Raw genomic sequence first — 18795 nt, forward strand, 5'->3', positions numbered from 1 at the left:
TTCCTTGGCCAGAGGGGTGGGGACCATTTTGTGGTCCATCTCAGGTGCCAAAATGCCTCAGGCTGACCCTGCTACCTATTGGGGAATCTCCAGTAGTAGATTTCTTGATTGGCATGGAGTTGGGGTAAATCAGATGTGAGGAATCTGTGGCCCTCCAGAATTTAGTGGACTACAACTTCCATCGTGGTTGATCATTGGCCATGTTGACTGGCCAATGGAACAATAGAGTTCAAAAACTTCTGGAGGGCTGAAAGTTTCCCATCCCTGGGCTAGATGATCTTTGAGGTTCCTTCCAATCACATGATTCTCACAGCAGATGGTAAACATGGAGCAATCTTGGAACCCAACTTCTTCACAGAAAGCCCCCCTCTTTCTCCATACCTAGTCTGTTTTCATAGAATCATAGAATTGTAGAGGGACCACAAGCGTCATCTAGTCCAACTCTCTGCAATGCAGGAATCTCTTTTCCAACGTGGGGCTTGAACTCACAACCCTGAGATTATGAGTTTGCATGGGTACTATGGAAATTCACTATTCTTTTGAATTCAAAACATTTAAAAAGATGATCCTGTAATTTTCGGAGCAGAAAGTGTGTATCTATTGGAAATAAGCAAATAATTGCTGTTGAAACAACCAGAAAGAAAATGTGAAAAGAAAAAGTGAAATATAGCAAAGTACCTATTGCTATCTTCATGTTTGGCTTCACCATGGAATGTGTCCCTTAGTAGAGTTCGAGGCTGAAAAATGTACCAGACACCTTGCTGTTGAGAAGCCTAATCTTATTGTGTTGCTTCTGAAGTGGTGCTGAAAAGTTTGAGACTTAATATTTGTATGATATCATCATACATGTGGAACTAGGCCAGCTTTGGTTCTAACCCGCCAATTCTACATGTCAGGATCATGTTGTGCTGGCCTGGAATGAGGTGCTGTGACAGGAGTGTCAAAGATGCCACCATTGTGTCATTACCTTTTGCTGGCTTAGATCTCTGGCCTTTTATATCTCTTTGAGTAAACTCAATTCCAGTTGCATGCCCACTGATACAGATGATTGCTCTGCTGATGGCAGAGCAGAATGCTGATCTTGGCAATGAATACAACAGCACTTGGGTGTCCTATGCCCCCGCCTTACAGACTGCTGAAGTACAAGGAAGTTGATGCAGTAAGTGATACGGCAGAAGACTGGAATGATACTTGGCTTGAGCTAGGGCCGATCACATTTACTATTTTTAAATTACAAATGAAACATTTTTTAAAATGTTGCCATTATGGTGATAGTTTCAACCACTACTTTTTGTTCCTTTTTTGCTGCCGCTATAGCAAAATTATGCTTGGTAGGTTTCAGCTGAAATGAGTATTTTGTGATGCATTTGTTTCCTCCTGTTCAGATACACAATTTCTTACAGCTTGCTGGGGTTATTTAGACCCAGCTTATAGATAGAATGTAGGGTTGGGAGTGATGGTCTTGGTTTAATTCCTTGGATGATTTTTTACTTGTAACCCACTCATGTAAAGAAGATGCTTGGGGAATGCAGACAACTAATTGTGTGAGTTAGCACAGATAGCAAAATGTCTACAGATGAAATAAGAATATTTACTGGTTGAGGTTGACTTCCAGCCCACAATTCCACATACAAAAGTTGATGTTACAGCACTGTGGAGCTGGCCTCCAGCAGTAGCTTCATTACAACTTACCATGGTGGGAAAACTGGACCGACTTTGTTTCCACAGCTGTTCTGGGGTACCTTGCTGCTGCCCCACCCCCACAGCATTTGGGGAAACAGCAGTGTTGGGAGGCTAGCTCCATATTGCTGCCTTTCCCTGGCAACCACTGTCTGGCAGTGGTTTGCTACCATTGGGACACTGGTTCAGGAGGGTGGGAAGGATGGGAATGGCTGCCTCACTTTGCCTTAAAAAGGCAGCTTTCCAGCCTTTACTGAAGAAACCAATGCTACTAACCTGCTTTGGGGCAAAATTGTCAGAATAGCTTCTAGTTTTGCAGTTTGCCAGATGCTGCTAGGAGACATAACTGATGAGAATGACGCCTCCTACTGGACTCACCTTTGCCTGTGGGTGGGCCTTACATCTTATTAAGTATTGGGGAACCCCAGCTCTAATTTTCACCACTGCATTTTTACCAGTTTCTGCACTCATTTTTCTGCAATAAAAGATTCGATATGGAAGATCAAAGTGGAGCAAACTGTAGTCTAGACACCATCTGAGGTGCTTAAGAGGAGGCCTCTGCCAAATTCACTATTGCAAGGAAAGGAGCTAACTAACTTCTGACTCACACAGACATGGGTTGGTCTGTATAACAAAGTTTTCCTGGCCCTCTCAGTGCTTTGTTTAGAATCTGTCTGTCCCTGTACATCAGCATTCTGAAGGGCTGTGTTAAGGATAGGTACCCATTTTCCATAACGACAGTTATTGATGAGGCAATAGGAAACATAATATCAGGACAGCTAAGCTAGTTAACAAAGAAAGAAATAGATAAGTTCTGTTTCCAGATAGCAACCCTGGTTCCATATGTTCTACCAAAATTCAATATAGATGGTATGATAGCAGCATCTCCAGGGATCCTGAAGAGATGCAGAAATAATGGGTTTTTAAAAGCCCAGTTTTAAGAGAGGCTGTTAATGTAGAAAAGTATACGTAAAAGCAAAATGTTTGAAGCTCTCAAAATTAAAGTGCAACACATTAAATGCTATTCTTAGTGTACTTGTATTTATATGCTTGAGGAAGGATAAGCAAGTCAGATTCAAGTGAAAATGTGTAATTTGTACTGAGTGTATGAAATGCTCCCTCTGAAAAATGTGATTTGTGACTCATTCATTGTAGAACCTATAAGTTACCATGGCTTCCTCATAAAACGTTGGTATCCCACTGATGGTTTTAAATTCTTTCTGGATGACATATTTTCAAGCAGCTTCTCTAGCACAAAAATTAGGAATTAATTTGTCTGAATCAAAAGCTGCTGAATAGATGGCAAATAAATTTCACTGTTTTATAATAGCCATTTAGGATGGGTAGTTATCTACCAACTTCATTTGATGATCATATGTCTTGGTGTGCGCTTTCAGAATAAATTATGCTTCACACCTTGAGGCCCATTAAAACGGTATTCAGATGAGAACAGGCTAAACTGATGTGTTGTCCCTCTGATTTAAGAGCCACAGATAGAAAAGACTGTGAATCTGTGAGTGGAACTGAACTGGAAAGACATTCTGCATACAAATCCTTATGTAGGAAAGAGAGGGGTTATGCTAAAATCTTCACCAGTAGTACTTTGTTAGGATATTTGTCTCTGGCCTGTGTAGGTGCAGGTTAAAACGTGAATGTTCATCAGGGGGCAACTTCTACTCACCATAGCTGCCAAGTTATCCCTTTTTTACAGGGATTTTCCCTTATGCTGAATAGGCTTCCTCGCGAGAAAAGGGAAAACTTGGCAGCTATGCTACTCACCCCAAGTGGACATGCGAATGGCAAATTGCATAACTGAACTAATTCGTTGGAAATGTTTACCCGTACAAGAGCTTGTCACAGTTGAGCACAAGGGCTAAAAACAGATGTGTAAATGTGGCATTTGGAATTATTCCTCATGAATAAGTAAATACATGAATTTAGTATCTTTTTGTAAATTTACCAAACCCCAAAGAGTACTTTTTAGTAAAATCTTGTTTGAAAGCATTTAAAAGTCCATTTGCCAGTATAAATTTTCCAGGATTTTTTGCCTTATGTCATGTGTAAGGTTAATTTTGTAATGTAAAACTTGTAAAGGCCACAATCTAAATGGAAAGTCAGGGATGTTTGGTCTCCCCCCACCTCTGCCCCTGCCCCAGCATCCTAATAGAATATGGTACAGAAGCAACAGCAAGCAAAACTAGATGGTTATATCAAAATGCTCTTAGTATCCTGTCTATATCTCAGGGAGTGTTTAAACAAAAGAGTTTGGTTGATATAATCTTCTAAATCTCTATGCACTCTTATGTGGCAATAAGTTCCTTTTGAAACCAGTGGAATTGTCTTCATGCTATATGCTTAGGACTGGGGTGTTAATCTTGAATCTATAAATCAGACCAGCCTTATTGTCTTTTAGTGGTGCTATTTTAGAGAAAGTGATGTGAAGATTGTAACTAAAATCTTTAAAGCAGCAGGGTTGAGAAAAAATTACAAACCTTGTTCATTTTTTTAAAAGCACCACTTAGAGTAAAACTTCATTTTACACATGATTTGGAATTTTCTGTGTGTAGACAGACATAGCAGAGAACTACCTACATATGAAAAATTACTTATGTAACATTTGTGATACCTTCACTTTTACCAGCAGATGTCACTGTTGTCAAACCTGAGAGTTTAGTAGACAAAGGAAGTAATTTTCTGAATAAAAATTCACCATCTGAAAGTGGAATGGGGGGCAAAATAAGCATTTCCATTATAAAACTGTTTTCTTGCCCTTAAAAACAGAACTTACTTTAGTTCCTGTGTTTCAGCTGAACTGGGTAAGCTCTTTTCTTTGTATCTGGCTTCAATAGGGGTACCTCTTTGTGGGTGTGATTACCTTATTGGTTTTATTTAAAGGGTGTTTCCTGTTTCCTGTTCCTGTTTTGAGGTTGCTTTAACAACTTCTTTCTCTATACACCATACACAGTTTTGGACACGAAGGAAGTGGCTTCATTAAGAACCGGGGGGGGGGGTAGAGGGGATGGGGGGAATTGCCCATTTGATTGGCTGGATGAATAGCTCTGATTTATGGGATCCATCTGTTTCCTGTAATGAATTCATAAACCCATCAAACAATGACCCAAACCAATTACGGGTGGGTGGGGGGGAGAAATACATTGGCATGATATGTTTTATGCAGTACGGCACTTGCATTGTATAATCAAATATTCTTCTCACATACAGCACTTTGTAATGGAGCTGCTGTGTTTAATGGAAGCTGTAAATAAATCCTGTCACAGCAGTGGCCAAGAATGCATTGCTGGGTTTAACTGTTCCTATTCCAGAATACTCTCTTGTGTTGCACCTCTCTTTCCTCCTGCCGATGAAGAAATGCAAGGGGATTTTGTGTGTTCTTGGAGGGGGTTGGGTTCCTTTATTTTAGGAGTGGAAGAGAGCATAGTACAGAATTTGATCTCATGATACTGGAAGTCTAAAACAGTGAGAAATCAACACTATGGGGAATAAGCAGTTTTTGTCACTTCTGTATGCATTCCTTCCTTCTGTTGTAGAAATGTGCTTAAAAGCTTTTGTAGTAATTAAAATCTGGGTGACTGATCCCATTCATTGCATTAATAAAATCCATATACAATTTCTTAATGCTTTTGTGTAGAGTTGGGCTTCCTCTGAGATTGTAATCATTAAAAAGCATATGTAAGTAATTATTGGATTTGTTTCTCTAAAATTGGATTAGGAAGTTAGATACCATTAAGTATGGTGTGATTATTAGCAGCAAGCAATTTGTTTAGAATGTGGAAAGCTTTTGTGCTGTATTACAAATAGATATCTATCTTAAAAACACAAGGTAGTATTGGTTTTGTCTCTTAAAATCCACGTTTGAGCTCTCTTTGTATCAGAGTTAGCCCCTGCTCTGTTTATTTTGAAAATAAACAGTTTTTGAATGTTGTTTAGAAACCAAAATAGTGCATGAAATCCTATCATTTAGAAATGAACAATGCAGTGCTCAAAAGTGGGCTGATGTTCTCAATGGCCTCATGATGACACTAGACTAGATTTCTTTTCTGTATCTCAAGGAGCTGTTTAAATGACAACAGCAACGGCAATATATTACCTTCAGGTGAAAGGGTAGACAGGCAGCCTCTTGTGTAACTGGCAAGATCTTTTTGTAGATTGGCAGATTGGCCCTTGGGGCTGATTAACTGTGTGGTGCACAGCATTCTAGTGTTCCAGTCAGCCTCCACTGACCACAGCCGCTGCCATGCCGTGTTGTATCATTCTATAAAGTTTGCTAGATATATGTGTAAGAGTGTTTGTGCATTCAGAAGAAAGCTCTCCCTTCCAAAATGTACCATTTAGATCAAGAAAGGTGCTCTCTAACAATTGACAGTTTATGAGTCAGTCACTGGATCTGCTACAGTCAAGAAAGCTTTAGCAAAGCTAATGCATTCACTCAAAGCAGCAGGCACTTTCCCACAATGCTGTAGGAAATCTCCACAGCTACTTAGCTGGTGGTGAGGGCTGTTATAAAATTGCATGTAAAGGATTTTATTTTAGTATGTGTTACAACTTGGTGCTTTGTTGCTTTAAAATACCTTATGCAAATCATTGAAATGCTTGATACCCAAAGCAGCAGGTCATTTGGAAGCAAGCCATTTGTGATGTGTAAGGTTTTACTTTATCTTGGTGATGTAGCTGAATGCCTCTCTTCGAAATTCTATAATCAAGTGAGCCTTGTTTTTTGGTAGAAAGACTTTATTATTCTTAAGTGGTTCCCTGCCTTTTAATGAACTTGAAAGCGGGCTGGTTTTTTGTGAGGATACATTCAGAACCCATTTATAGTTTATTGAAAAATATCAGCTCTCATAAATATTTTGAGGACATTAATTCTAAGTTAGTAGGCTGATTACCTTCTTATTTCTAACTAGTGCTGTCAACTGATTAGTTTTTAAAATCATTTTATAGCTTTTAACTGATTGATTATATTTAAATACATTTGCATATTTTAAAACTCTACTGCTCATGCCCTTTAAGAGGCTCTTAAAGAAATGGCACAATCTAGTCTTAAGGATGAAATGTAGGATTTTTGTTTATTACATATCTCATTGTTTAATAGGTTAGAAACCTTTTTGGTATTTGCTTCTCCATCAAATACGTCTTTGCAATAGCACACCAGAAGCAAAGTAGCACAGAAAAAAACACAAGTTCAACTGCTATCAGTGTTTCAGAAGAGCCAGGTTTAAAAGATGTATTGACACTGAATTCCTTTCCATCCCAACTTGTTAGCTTCGGTTTCATATGGCAAAGTTATAATTATTACACTGTTAAAGACAGTCTATTACCCTTTGGTTGAAAAAGAAACATGTTCCTTTCCATAGAGTTGGATACACATGTAGAGATCTGATGTGTTAGTGTTGCCTGTATAACATTGAATCCTTCAAGTCTTAATAATAAAGGCTCTTAATTGAAGTGTCAATGGCACTATTGTTGGGCCAGTGAAACACAATTTATAGATCACTTGCAGAAATAAACAAGGAACACTTGTGTTACTACTCTTATTCATTTTACCACTTTGCAATTAACTGAGGCTATATTAAGAAAATTAGTAAAGAGCAACTGGCATGTTTCTCATCTTTCTTTTTCATGGTCTCTCTTTGCAATCACACGTAGGGTTTTTGTACCTGTGTATAGCTTAGATCATTTGGAATATCTCTAAAGCTAGGCTAGATTTTTGGCACATGCCAAATCCCTACTGTCCATGTTCCTGCTCATTTCTCTTTCAGTTGTCACACTGGTAGTGTTAGAGTGCTTTCTGTGACATTGGGGTTGTCACAATTTTCATTTGACCTTTTTGGGGTTGTCCTTTGCTGCTCATTTGGGCCTAAGACTCAACAAGTGAGCTACTTTGCAAGTCTTGTGGGAGGAGACTCGCTCAAACAGATGGACACAATCTCTTTCTTCTTTGTTTGTTGAATCCTACAATATAAATACCTTCAGCATTGGCAGACTTCCACCAACCAGGCAAGAAAAAACTGAGCTAATTTGAGTTTGATTTCTAAGCAGACATTGTAAACTTGTAATATTATCTAATTTGAACCTATGCAAGGAAAAGGTTACTATCTTAAAAAACAAAAACAAAAAAATCTTTTACCAAATGCATATAATCCAGGAGAGAAAGTCCCACCCCTCCCAAATCTGGGCAATGTTTTGGAGAGTACACCCCCCCCCCCAGTACATTCACATAGCTAATGCCTAATGATGACCTTGGTAAACTAAATAGCATCTTGCAAGAATCATTGGGGTGGTGGGGTGGGAGAGGTTATTTCCAGAGAGCTGAGTTGGTGGGGCCCCTTCCTCAAGCCCCCTGTTGTATCAAACCATGTTTCTAAGTGGAATTGAAATAGCTACTTCAAAAGGTTTCTTGTTGGTGTTTATTTCCTAAGCCCTATGCAAAAAGGCAACTAAAGTACTATAGCAACTACTGGTTTAACTCCTCCCCTCCACAAGCACAGCTAGGCAGCTCATCAAAAGAGAGATTGAAATTTTGGGTACAGGTACCGTAAGTACTAACCAGTTTAGACCTCTAAAAAGCAGAATAGCTTATGGAAATTGGAAGTCCTCCCTTACTTGGTGCAGAATGCAATTCACTACAGGCTGTGCAGAATCTCATGAGTAGAAGCCCTGTCCTTCCAAGCAGCAATACTCCTTTACAAGACTGGGTTGAAATTCATTTCCTGAGGGACTGCAGTCAATTTAATTCGTACTATACATTGTAAGTGTATTCCTTAAAGGTCACCTGCAATAGCGGAGTCTACCACCAAGCGGCTAAATGTATTTAAGCAAAACAAAATACTTTGAAGGCATATCAGATATTTTGCAAAGCAGAAGGACTTTTGCTGCAAAAGCCCATCAGCACATAACATCATCAAGCAAGTGTTGAATGTGGTTTAAGCTGTATTTGAAGTGGCACATATCTACTTTATAGAGAAGCATGTCTAAAAGGCAGGTGCAGTGCCTTTTTGAACATAAGACTAAACTATTGTTTGGATTAAGCAAATGAGCCTCAGATTTGTGTACTCCCACCTCCCCTGTTCTGTCATTATTGAAACTATGGCTACGGTAGTTTAAACCACTGCTATTTTTCTAGAAAAAGAGGTGCTGGAACTCATCATGAATGCCTTCATTGTTCTCTTATAATGGCAATGGCATCCACCTGAGAGGTGCCGGAACTGAGTTTTGTTTGAAAAAAAGCCCTGGTTAAAACTATGATTAATTTAAACAAGCCAGGATGAACCCTTTGTATATGATCCTGGCTTCTTCACTAACTAGAATTCCCTCAAGTTCACAAGTAATAAGGAACTTTGGTTCGTTTGAAACTGGAAGCAAATACTTCTTCTCCTTTCTCCTTTCAGCTGCCCCAGACAGGAGGATGGGGTGTAAGTGAGCATGAGTTTTAGCAATATGTCCCATCTTGTCCTGATCCCGTGATGGAGCCCACAGGACAGGGTGAGTCTGTTGTTACGGTACCAAGGAAACTTCCTAGTGGACAACTTGCTTCAGGAAGGCTTAGAAGTGAACTGAAGCCTTTGGAACTTCTGCCTCTAAGCCCCTTCCCATAGGTTCCATCTGCTTTTGGAAAACTGGAGTCTCTGAAAGGGGCCAAGTTCTGACCTAAATATCTTGCACCTCATGGCCTCCTTCCTTGTGTGCTGTCTGTGCTGTGGACTGGTGAGGTGGTGTGGGAAGCATTTATTTCCTCAGATCTGGCAAAAAGTAACCACCACAGTCCTGGCTCTTGGGATCCTGAAACTGAGAGAACTGGCTCTGCAGGTTTTTGCCTGCCGGCCTTGGGTGCAGTAGTCTTCTGACCATCAACACTAGGCTCAGATCGAGGAACCTTAGCCAGTGACATTGTAACGTCTAATTTGGGGTCCTGATCACTGCTGGACTCGGGGGGTCATATCTTCAAGCCATATAATTGTTTAGCATAATGTCCAAACTGGCCCTTTGAATGAGAATTAACAGAGGAGTGGTTGTCTTGAATAGTTTTTAAGACTGCCTCTTTCATTTTCTGCTTTTTAAAAACTATTGGGAGCTATGTGCACAGTGTTCATGAGAAGCCAAATTGTTTATTCTTCAGTTTTGTCTTAATTTAAAAAGGAACATTTAGCTTCTAATATTATCCTCCAAATCCATTTGCTATTTAATCTTCCTTTCTGTTGTGTATTTTTTGTTTTGATTTGTTTTGAGGCTGTCACTGTACAAATAAAAAATATTATTGCTTTTATTCCTTACAATATCTAGGTTCTTTGTGGAGTCCATTGGCTTTTCTCAATTGTCATTGTGCTTTTCTACTTAACCATAGTAGTGCTTCTAGATTTTCTCTTGTAGGACAATCAAACAGCAGCTTCTGCAAAGTCTGCCTTAGATCAGTGCTCGGAATTGGTGGATTTCCCAAGGCCATATTTTTATTTGACTAGCACTCTGTGCTCTTTCAGCCATTCTGATAACTCATGTGGGCTGCCAGTTGCATTGTGTCACTAGCACCCCCTCCCTGCTAGACTCCCAATTGCTCTGTGCCAGAGAATCAGGCACAGACCAAGTGAGTTTGGCCTCATTACTTCAGGCAAGATTAGCATTTGTGACATGTTTGATAGAAATCTGGAGGGCAGGTCTGAGGCACACATCATGACTGGGATGTGCACACGTGGCTGATATAAATAAGTGAATAGGTCTGCATAAGAAAAGCCAGACAACAAAGATTTAGCATGATGATTCACCTCTGAATTAGTCCTGCTACAATTTTGGTTTCCTGTCTGAAAACCCTGCATAGAGACCTACATTTTCTAATATCTTTCCTGTATAAACACTAGCCTTTCACTGAGTGTGAAATGGATACATGCAATGTCTTATGTTTCAAAGCCTAAAGAAGTGCTGTCTCCTGTGAACAAATGGCTTTCACCAAAGAGAAGGTTGTAACCTGAGAAATTGTACAAGGGAAAGGTTTATTTTTGTTTGGAGTAATTGGGGAGTAAAAGCCTGGGAGCTTACAATGGTAATGTAATGGTTTAATGCATAATAGTTGTAGAACAACTGGATGTGTTCATTATGTGGCGAATGGTTGAATGAAGGAGAAAATAGTGCAGTCTTCCATATGCAGTTCTTAAATGTGAGAAGTTCATTCAAATGCTTAAAGAGTATTCTATAGTGCAGTTGTAGGCATGTCTACTCTTGTGTAAGCTTCACTGAGTTCAGTGGGACTTACTCTCGGGGAGGTGCACATAGGGGTGCAGTCCTAAAGAATGGATAGATTTTTTTGGATTGTGGTTTAAGCCACCATGTCAGCATTTCACTTTCAACGCAATCTTATCATGTTGGTCTCCCTTTCTGATTTTATTAAAGCCAGAAGGGTGTACACTGGAAACACTGGGAAATCTGAAATTCCCAAATGCAGACTATCCTGTCAGAATGTGAGAGATTTTGACAAAACATATATTAATATGAAAAAAAAACTTTGGCTTGGTGTGTTTGTATGTATACACACATGCATGCACATGAAAGGGCAGCTCCTTCCGTGCCTGGCTGACAGATACTGACAGTGCAACCCCCAAAGGACTTAAGCTAGTTAAGCCAGGTGGGCTTTTGGGACCACAAAATGGAAACTATTAGAATTTGCAGCTTGAGAGCCTGGCTGTCAACAGCACACACTTATCTCCATCATATTATGGTTTCCTGTGCAACAGTAGTGGGGAATCTGTGTCCCTCCATATTTTATAGAATTATAGAGTTGGACTGTAGAGTTGGGTCATCTAGTCCAACCTGCTACACTGCAGTAATCTTTTTTGCCCATTGTGGGTCTTCAACCCATGACCCTGAGATCAAGAGTCTCATGCTCTACCGACTGAGCTATTCCAGCTCGACTCCAACTCCTGTTAGCCCTAGTCAGCATGCCTAGTGGTCAGGGATGGTAGGAATTGTATTCCAGCAACATCTGGAGGGCCACAGGTTCTCCACCCCTGTGGTACAGGATGAGCATATTGGAAATTAGAAATGGGGGGAAAAGAAGTGTTGTAGAAAAGGTGAGATGGCAACAGAGCAAAGTTGCACATCAAATTTGCACTAACATTTTGGACTACTATCTCTGGGTAACGTTCTTAGCTGAACTTTAAAAAAGAAACTGATTTCTAATAGATCAGATTAGGTAGGAAATAGAAAATTCTGTGAAGATGTAGTAAGATGTCTGTATTTAAATGGTACAAAACATTTGTATTTGGCAATGTAATTAATGTAGTAAAACTAGCTAATTTCCTCCCCAAAGTCCTTTTAGTAAACACCCACACACATTCTGCTTTAATAGGATCACATTGCTTAAAATTTTCCAGGAGCCTGACTCTGGCAGCAAATACTGCTGCATCAGCTGGTTAATGGTACAGTTGTGGATAAAAAGTCATGTTATACTTTTCTATCAATTACTTTGTGATTTCCTCTATCTCTAGATATTGACCTTAGCAGGTAATGGGGGGGGGTGGAGATTAATACAGTACAAGCATTTCTCTGTTTGATACTTCATTGTTCTTGGATAATGTTACTACAATGGGGATCTAGCTCTGGTTTCATTCCAATTAAAAACCCAGGAAATGTTTCTACTTTTGAGCGGCTGCAGAGGTTTAAACAAAGTCAGTATTTCATCTGTATTCCCAGAGTATACATTCCTGGGCTGTGTTAAATGTACTGTATATGTAGTGCAGCACATTGACTTTGAGCTTTGCAAATGAAGTTGAAAAGAATGTAAAACACAAGGGCTGCTGTGAATGTTGTAGAATACTTAAGCTCATTTTTATTCTGTAATTGTTCAGAGAAGCAGGGTATGAAGGAATGGCATCTCTTTTTGTACCTATGTAACAGCAGCCAATTTACAAGATAAGAGGTGAAGTTTGACATTTATGAGAAGGCACAAATTGAGTCTTCATTGTGATTTGTTAAGAAGATACTGAGATTATTCTAACAACATGGTACCTAGGCCTGCCTGAACATTTGTGACCTAGTGTGTAAACTATACCAAACTATGATTTGCTGACTTTTATCTGCATGAACTGTTACTATGCTGTATGAAGTTTTTCTAAGCCATTGTAACATAAGGTATTCTGTGTGATGGCTCAGAAACCTCAGTTGGTTCAAAATGCATATAATACGGGACATATATTATTTCATTTGTGATGGTTATTGATTTGTTTCCAGGTCCAATGCAAAGTACTGGTTTTGACTTCTAAATCTCTCAATAATCTGGCTCATCCTAGATGTGCTTGGCCTTCCACTTAAATCAGCATTTGAAGCCTTGTTTTGCATTCCTTCATATGCAGAAAGCAGGTGGGCATATGAGACAGGGCCTTTTTAGTTGTGGAGCCATGATTAGGGAACAACATGATAATTGATTAGGGACCTGCTTCTAAAATTATTTAAATGCACGTCAATTAGGATCCCTTCATACTTCATAATCAGTCAATGTTGCCAATAATTTTTTTTTTCAGAAAAATGATTGCATTTAAATGTACCATGTGTTGGTTTTCCATAACACATACTTTGGGGGAAACTACTTAGTTTCTATTTAAAACAAGTGTACAAAGGTGGACTGAGATCTACTTTCAATGAAGCTGTGTTTTAAAAAGAATGTTGTTTAATTCTTTCGCCCAATAAATGTGTTCTTAATATTTCATTTTCAACAGTGCCAGAACCTATTAAGACCAGTTTAAGCCAGCCCCAACCTGCCGGTACCAGTACCAGTACTTCCACCAGCACTATTACTAACAATAGCAATGGCAAGCGTGCATCTGCCAATGGGCAGCAGCCAGCTGCATCCCGATACCTGCCTCGTGAGGTGCCTCCACGCTTCCGCCAACAAGAACAGAAGCAGCTCTTAAAAAGAGGCCAGCCTCTGCCTACTGGAACTCTGATCAGCACGAGCCCAGCACAAGGTACTGGACAAGCAGGAGCAAGTCCTCCTCCACAGCCAGGAGTAGGTGGACATCACCACCCCAGTAAAACTCAGACCCCAACAGGTAAGGATTTATGCTGGAAAATTCATTGCATGAAGATAACCTGTTCAGATTCTCAATTAAATAGTTAACCTTTAACTCAGAATTGCCTTTCTCCCATTCAGAACATAGTGGTCATTTAGATGGGAAGACTTTGTTCTGTTCTCTGGTCACAGGAGCACATTCACCTAGAAAGTATGTGCGAGCAGTGTAGAAATGAGACTTAATTCTTCAGAAACACTAAAATAAAGCTGTGTTGCTAGCTTATTAAGCAGTAGTCACACGCTGTTTCTGTACCAAATGTTGCCTGTTTCAATCCTGCTGATCTCTGCTTACCATACTCTAGTAGAGAACATTGCCCATGCATGCTTCCCTGAGAGGTTAGAATACAAATGTAATAAACTAAAAGTCTTGAAACCAAGTTAGCAAGAAGCAGCTTGTAATTGTAAAGCTTTCCTACAGACAACAGCTAGGACTAATTAATTGAGACAGTGGTTGTCAGCTAAGTTCTACTGAGAGTTAACCTGCTGAAATGACTAAACCCATGTCTGTCAATTTCAATGGGTCTACTCTTATTAGAACTTAGTTGGATGCAACCTTGTGAAATCATATGTATCTAAAAATGGTGTACAAAAGGAATACAACTCTCAAAATGGAAGGTGGGTCTCCATAAATAGACAAGACAATTCATGGGAAGAGTGCATTCCTTTAACCAAAATCTTCACAGCCTGATGCTTGTATATCTTGAATGGACCAAGTGATGATTGCTGATCAGCTCCTTCTGAGTCCGTACAACTTGAAGTATATTTTGGCTTAAATAATTGTGGTGATTTTGCTTCCTTGATACCCCATTCTGAGTGGACATTGAAACATACTGTGCTTGAATCTACTTGTACTGAGATAGGCAGATCCTATTGGTAGATTGATTTACTATGTTTTATCAGAGCTGCATCCTTGCTACAGTGTTCAGAAGCTATAAGTGTGTCCTAAAAGCCATGAGACAATGTTGCCTTCTCAATGGACTTTGGCTTCATGTTAGGTTACATGTGTATAATTTTAAGGTTTGTTCTGACGTAGCCGTAATGTGGATAATCTTAAAATATTCACTGTTACAATAACAACATTAATTTTCTTCATAGTTATTTGTAGCCCACATAGGAAATCATAAAGCAACATTTAACCTTGCTTCATGCTTGGCTGACTTCAGGTATTCCTTTCAAATCTTCAGTTCTCATAATAGAAGGCTGTCACGGGGAAAATATATAACATGCACTCAAGTAATGCTTCATAATATTTCTCATTAACCAATCTTCAGAAACGTTTGAAATCACACATCCCTTCTAAACTCTCTGTATCTTCTGCTCAGTCACAAATATCTGTCTTGCTCCTCTAACCTCTGTGCAGCAGCTTCTTGTCCACTCGCTTGGATCCACTCCCATCTTCTCCTTGCTGCATTTCATCTCTGCTTTGAGTTAACTGGACATCCAGGCAAGCAAGAGATATCAGCCCCCCAACTGCCTATTTTCAGCAATTCCAATGCAGTTACAGATCACCTCACCGCCTATTGAGAAATCTTAAATTTTGACTGTTTATGGAAGGGGTGGGGAACCTGTGGCCGTCCAGATGTTGGGCTACAACTCCTATCATCCATGACTGGCTGGTTGAGGCAGAGGAAAGTTGGAGTTCACCAACTTCTGGAGGGTCACAGGACCCCCACTCTTAGTTTATGACATATGTGGATATAATGCAAACATTTCATACTACCAGCTGTTCTCCTGCACAACCCAATTTGAGGAAACTGTCTGCAGAATTTGTCCATGAATGCATGAAGCTGTCTTACATCAAAGCTACATACACACTATACCTTTGAAGCACATTTCTGCCCTCCAATAATTCTGAGCGGTATAGCTTGTTAAGTGTTGCTGGGAATTATAACTATGTGAGGTGTAAAATACAATGCCCAGAATTCTCTGAAGGGAAAGAATGTGCTTCAAAGTTGCTTGAAAGGTATAGTATGTGTGCAGTCATAGTCAAATCATTGTTTCATCTGGTTCTGCTTTGTCTATTCTGACTGGCAGTGACTTTCTAGTGTTTCAGAAAGGTCTCTTTCTCAGCAATACCTGAACATGCCAGGTAATGAACCGGGGGCTTTCTGTGCAAGATGAGCCCTGTTGTATCTGACCAAAAGGCCATTTAGTCCTTTGCTTTACTTCCTATTCTACCAGCGGTCAGACATTTGTGAAGTTTGCAAGCAGGACCTACATGGACCTACCTCCAGATTGAGGTAGAGGAATGGGAAGAACATAGCCCTCTTTCCTTTCTAAGAAACTGCTATTTATGCATTGCCATCATTGTCTGACACCACTAGGTCTTCTGAGTCTGCCTTTTATAATTTTGCCAAATGCTTTTATGGACTTTAAAATGTGTTTGTGGAAGGGTTGGTTTTTTTAAAACTATTTGTGCTTTTACCTTGTATTTTTATCTTGTGAACCACCCTGAGATCTTATGATGGAAGGTAGTATATAAGTCAGATAGATAGATAGATAGATAGATAGATAGATAGATAGATAGATAGACAGATGATAGACAGACAGATATGTAGGTAGGTAGGTTGGTAGATAGAGCATACTCCCCCCACCTTTGATATCCAGCAACTGGTATCCAAAGGCATGTGGTTTCTTATTGTGGCGGTAGTATGCAGCCATCATGGCTGGTGGACATTGATAGTCTTGTTTTTCAACAGCCTCCCTGACCGAACTGGCTGAGGTTGTCGTGTTGGAGGAACCCAGAGAGGTGGTTTGGGTGACTTCAGCATGCACGGTGAGGATTCCTTTGTTCAGCTCGGGAGTTCAGGGCAACCATAGGTCTGTTTCAGATAGTCATTTGTCCAAGGCACAGAACAGGGCATAATCTTGATTTAGTCTTCACTTCATGTGAGGAGAGGGGTGGTCTGGAAATAAAGGATGGTGAATATCACTCCATTATTATGGTCAGACCACTTCTTTGTGAGAGTTGAACTTGCAATGACAATTCTGCCCTGCCAGGGTGGGGAACCAATTAGGATGGTCCACCTTCTGGAGACTGATGGAATCTGATAGATTCCTTACTGCTGTGTTGTTTCTTTTCAGTGGATAGCACAGGTGATCCTATCAAGGCCCTAGTTCCATTATGGAATGGTGAGACACAACTGCTCTTGAAGGCCCTTTCTAGGGCCGTGGAGCCCACTTCGTTTCTTGATATACTGAGAAAGTGTGGTTGATGAAATGGGCTGAGCTAGGGTTGGGGCATAAGTGACAGTGAGCCACTCTATCTCTGTATAGGTTTGAATAAAATAATTTATACAGTGTTGACACAATTTATTTCTCAAAATCTGAGTTTGAAGTTATTGTTTGTTTAAGTCAGCTGAAAAAATCAGCAGCTGTTACTTTAAGAAACGTCAAACCATGAGCGTTGGCAACTGTTCCTGCTATAAATGCATGATATGATATTGTAGCAGGATGAGCTGGTCCTGTGAGAGTTAATGGGCTTTAGGCCAGCTTATATCATAGCTGAGAAGAATTACTTGTAGATCTCAGAATGTATTCCTTCCCAGTAATAGCCTGAGAAAAGATGAGGCTAAAAGGGGTCTACCAAAGCTGACCCAGACAGTATGAATTAAATGCAAGGCTTATTTGGAGTAAGTAAATGGAAGGAGGCATTCTCTTGTAAGAAGGAGTTCAAGATACACTGAGTGCAAATCTTGCCAATCCCTTATCCAAAAACAGTGCTGAAGTCTAACTGAAAGTTCTGTGTCCTCTGAAACACATTCATTGGGATCAGACTGTGGTTCTTCAGATGTGAGGAGGAAAGCATTCATGAACAGCAGGACGGAGCCTGAGCAGTAAAATCAAAACCAAAAAACAGTTTCAAGGGCTAAATTGTGGTGAGGTTTGAGTCTAATTGAGCCCTGATTCCCATTTTTCTTTCATTTGTATACCTTAATACGCTTAACAGTGATAGAAAAATTGGCCGGCACTTGTTTGTAGCAGTTTAAGAATATTTGTAAGCACAAAGTGCCAACTTCCTTCTTATTGGAGTTGAAGTCTTACCCCGTTTCCCCCCAGCTCTTGTACCTTCTTGTATTGTTTTTGTGCTTCCTGGCTATGCAGTCTTAAGGCTGGCAAAATACGGTAATCTTTTCTAGGTAGGCTGAATGCTGAAACATTCCTTAAATTCTTAACATTCCTTTGTTTGTTTTTCTCAAAGGTCTGACGTCCTAGACCTTAAATGCTGGTTTTAATGTGGTTGTAACATTTCATCAAATTATTACCAGCTAATACCAGCTAATATGAGATCTTTAATTGAAAATGCATGTGTTGTATCCAGTGCTGTGTTAGTGAAGCTGCACTTGTGCAATGGGACTGCAGCCTCTTGTGAACTCCCAAATATGCTCTGGAGGCCTGCCCCATAACCCTCTGGAGCAGATTTTTGGGGGTGTGGGGGACTATAGAGGACAGAACAGGAAGGTGAAGGCACACTCAACAGCATTTGGCTGCAACCCTATGCATTTAAATATGTTTATTCTTGAAAGACAGTTATGCTGCAGCCTCTCATGCAAATTGCTTTATTCTATTCTTCCTAGTGGATTAGTTCATGTGGAGTTATACATAAACCTTAGGGGTTTGATTGAAATAGGCTGGGTTTAGAATGAATTCTCAGTTATAGCAGTGTGATTCTGCTTTGTCCTTTATTTTGGTTTTTAATTCTGCCTATCCTTGATATTTCTGGGTGGGGAACATATGAAAACAATAGCAGTAAAATACTTTAATAAGATATGAAAATAAATCTGCCATCAGGTTTCATATGGTTATGAAGCACATTCTGCTCAGTCTTAAAACAAAATGATTTTAGTTTCTTGGTTGCACATCAAAGGTTTGAATGTCTGGAGAAGAACACTTTTGGCAGAGGGCCTCAGATAGATTTTCTAAGTGCTGATGCTGTTGAAATCTAAATATGTAAGTGGAGAACCAACGAGAATGCTAGCACTAGATGTACACTTGAAGGAAAGATGACAGGAAGGAGAAGTAATGGAACTGGAGGAGTTTTATTC

At 39.8% G+C, this 18795-nt stretch overlaps 1 protein-coding gene across 7 annotated transcripts in view; it reads left to right on the forward strand.

Annotated features, from left to right (window-relative positions):
• TNRC6C (trinucleotide repeat containing adaptor 6C) overlaps positions 1–18795 on the forward strand; it is a 115756-nt gene that overhangs the window by 37274 nt on the left and 59687 nt on the right. For all 7 annotated transcript variants that reach the window (XM_035104579.2, XM_035104572.2, XM_035104578.2 and 4 more), the window contains exon 4: positions 13398–13730. In XM_035104579.2, the coding sequence (XP_034960470.2) occupies positions 13398–13730 (333 nt within the window). The remainder of the gene's footprint in view (positions 1–13397; positions 13731–18795) is intronic.

This window comes from Zootoca vivipara, chromosome 2 (assembly GCF_963506605.1).
Source record: "Zootoca vivipara chromosome 2, rZooViv1.1, whole genome shotgun sequence".
NCBI lineage: Eukaryota > Metazoa > Chordata > Lepidosauria > Squamata > Lacertidae > Zootoca > Zootoca vivipara.